This window comes from Solanum tuberosum, unplaced genomic scaffold (genome assembly GCF_000226075.1).
Source record: "Solanum tuberosum cultivar DM 1-3 516 R44 unplaced genomic scaffold, SolTub_3.0 scf00316, whole genome shotgun sequence".
NCBI lineage: Eukaryota > Viridiplantae > Streptophyta > Magnoliopsida > Solanales > Solanaceae > Solanum > Solanum tuberosum.
In genome coordinates, this window is record NW_006239240.1 from 401363 (window position 1) to 404442 (window position 3080).

Consider the following 3080-nt stretch of genomic DNA (forward strand, 5'->3'; position numbering starts at 1 on the left):
AAAGCAAGTAAATAATTAATAAAGACAACAAGCGAAATGTGATACTTTTTAATTGGTTTTCATCAGCTAAAACAAACATTCACGTGCGTGTTGTGCGTGTTCATAACCAGGTGAGAAAATGGGTCAAAATGGACCTTTTACAACGATATTCAATACTTTTGTGGGGTAATAGGACACCCACAAAATTAAGGTGTCTTCTTAAAAATTTGGGACAACTTCAACGGTGACTTTATGTCTTTTCTTTATATTTATTGTAAAATCAGCATCTAACATATTAAGAAATACGGAAAATACTACTATCTTTTAAGAACTAGGCACAGGAGCCCATGCAAGCACGCACCCAACGTATGAAACTTCTTTTTGTATATTTTAATTTATGTGATACGAATTAGAGAGTTAATCAAATTTTTGTATGATTTTTAAATATTTTATATTGTTTGTTAGTGATATATAATAATTTTTACATTATTTTATGATAATATATGTTGCTCTAGTCGTTCCAATTTATATGACACTGATGGAATTTGGATAGTCAATTAATTTTTTCATATAGTTTTAGATTTTTGTATGGTTTTAAAATATTTTAAGTTGTTAATTATTGTGATTTATAATACTTTTATGTTGTTAATTTTAAGATAATATATGTTACTTTCGCTGTTCTAATTTATATGACACTAATTGATGTGATTTATAACACTATTATATAATTTTTAAAATAATATATGTTACTTTATATGCCCCATTAACATGACATATTGACATTGGTGAAATTTGGAGAATCAACAAATTCTTTACTTAGTTCTTACACATTTTAAGTTGTTAATCAATGTGATTTTAATATGTAAGAAATATATGACAAAGGTGGATCTATTGACCGGTTATGTCATATACAGTGGCGGACCCAGGATTTTCACGAAGTGGGTTCAAGATATAAAAAATAAATAAGCAAAAATGCAAACAAAACAAATTTTGATTAATTAAAATATATCATTACAATTCTATTCTACGAGTTTTCATTTCTTGAAACCTATTCATAATACTCTCATCAGAAATAGTATTAAATATTCTTTTCTCTACATAAGGCACCATACAACTACTCAGAAAATCATCATCCATTCGATTTCGCAATTCACTCTTGATCAACTTCATTGCCGAGAAAGCTCTTTCAACTGTAGCAGTAGCAACCGGCAGGAGCAACGCAAATTTTATAAGGCGAAACACAAGAGGATAGTTTAAATGCTTCTTTACCTTAACTAGCATTTCAGAAAGATCGCCAAGCCCTTTTAAGTTGGAGAACCTTTTATCAACATCACGGACATCAACTATATAAGTCTCTAGCTGATTCCTAAGAGTAACCATTACATTTTCACCAAAATCATCAGGATATAATTCAGCCATTCTCAATATGTTCTTGATGTCAAAACTAGAAAATGAGTCAACTGGATTCAAGCAAGCAACTCCAATAAGCAAATTTGTTCTAACCTCATTAAAACGATCATTGAGTTCTTGAAGCTGCCAATCAATAATCTTAAAAAATACTTCCACACGATAGTGATGTGAAATAGTATACTCAACAACTTTACGTCGAGATCTTCCAAAATTAGCATAGAACTCATCAAAATTAGGTATCAAAATATCATACTTGACACAAAATGCGGACACATTCTCGACAAGTGAATCCCATCCTTCATTCCTTAAATCTTGCAATCGTTTCTTCACCACTTTAACAAGTAGAATGGCATTTGCAATATCTTGTTCTTTCTTTTGTAAAGACTCATTAAGCTCATTTGTGATCGCTAAAATATCTCTCATTAAATGCAATATGAAAGCAATCTCAAATGTTTGACAAACTTTAAGATATCCGGTTGCCTTAGCTTTTTCTTCAACAGATTCAGAATCAACAACAATAGTATCAAGAACATCAGTAATAGAGCCAAACATACTAATGAAGTTCTTAAAAGATTTGTAATGTGAACCCCACCGAGTATTGGCAGCTCTAGCAAGACCAAGTTATTGATTCAATCCCTTACCACTTTCAATCTCACCCATATCAAGTGCCACTTGAACTTTTTTTTCTTGAGATTCTCGAAGTTCATCCATACGTTTAAAAGGACCTCCCACTACATTTAAGACATTAGAAACCAACAATACAAGTTCTCCAACTTGAAGGCATTTTTTAGATACCCCAACAAGAGTTAACTGAAGTTGGTGAGCAAAACAATGAATTGCATGAGCTGATTTACTTTCTTGTTGAATCAAAACTTTAAGGCCACTTAAACGTCATTGTATATTGCTAGCTCCATCATAGCATTGCCCTCATATAAAAGATAAACTCAAAGAATGTTGCGCAAGATAGTTAACAATAGCTTCTTTCAAACATAAAGCACTAGTATCATGAACATGAATAATTCATATGAACCGTTCCACCACAGACCCCTTTCTATCAACATAACGCAAAACAATTGTCATTTGCTCCTTACGCGATATATCACAAGATTCATCAACTAACAATGAAAAATAGTCACCGTTTAGATCCTCCATAATAGCTTTAATTGTTTCAAGCTTACATGCAGTGACTATATCTTTTTGAATTTTATGAGAAGTCATCTGGTCATTTTTTGGAGCCTTTTTCAACACAAGTTCACCAATTTTATCACACCGCTTCGCATACCATGAAAGAATTTCAAGAAAGTTACCTTTGTTTAGCGATGATTCATCTTCACGATGTCCACGAAATGCCAATCCTTGATTCAAGAGAAGTCTCGCCACTTCAATTGAAGCCTTTAAGCGAATTTTGTGCTCAAGCTTGGTTTGATTTGATAGCTTAACAAATGCGGCTTGAATTGATTGTTCTTGTCGCATTAGATCTTCACACTTCTTCTTTGCCTGATTGTGAACACTGTTTGACTTACCAATATGCGTATCTAATCTTTTCTTTTTGTGCCAACTTCTAAACCCTATACTTGAAAATGTTTCACCTCCACCTTGATGAATGCTTTCATCTTGAAATACATAACAACACAAACAATAAGCTGCATCTTCAGTCACACTATACTCCAACCAATCATGATATTTTTTAA

General features: G+C 32.2%; 1 protein-coding gene across 1 annotated transcript; it reads right to left on the minus strand.

Annotated features, from left to right (window-relative positions):
* Positions 1–990: 990 nt before the first annotated feature.
* Positions 991–1941, minus strand: LOC107063188 (uncharacterized). Its single transcript, XM_015314740.1, has one exon. It carries the CDS (start codon positions 1939–1941, stop codon positions 991–993), a length of 951 nt encoding a protein of 316 aa, XP_015170226.1.
* Positions 1942–3080: the final 1139 nt, after the last annotated feature.

Bases quoted from the DNA above. Each gene is read 5' to 3' on its own strand.
- LOC107063188 (XM_015314740.1), bottom strand. From the start codon at position 1,941: ATGTTTGGCTCTATTACTGATGTTCTTGATACTATTGTTGTTGATTCT.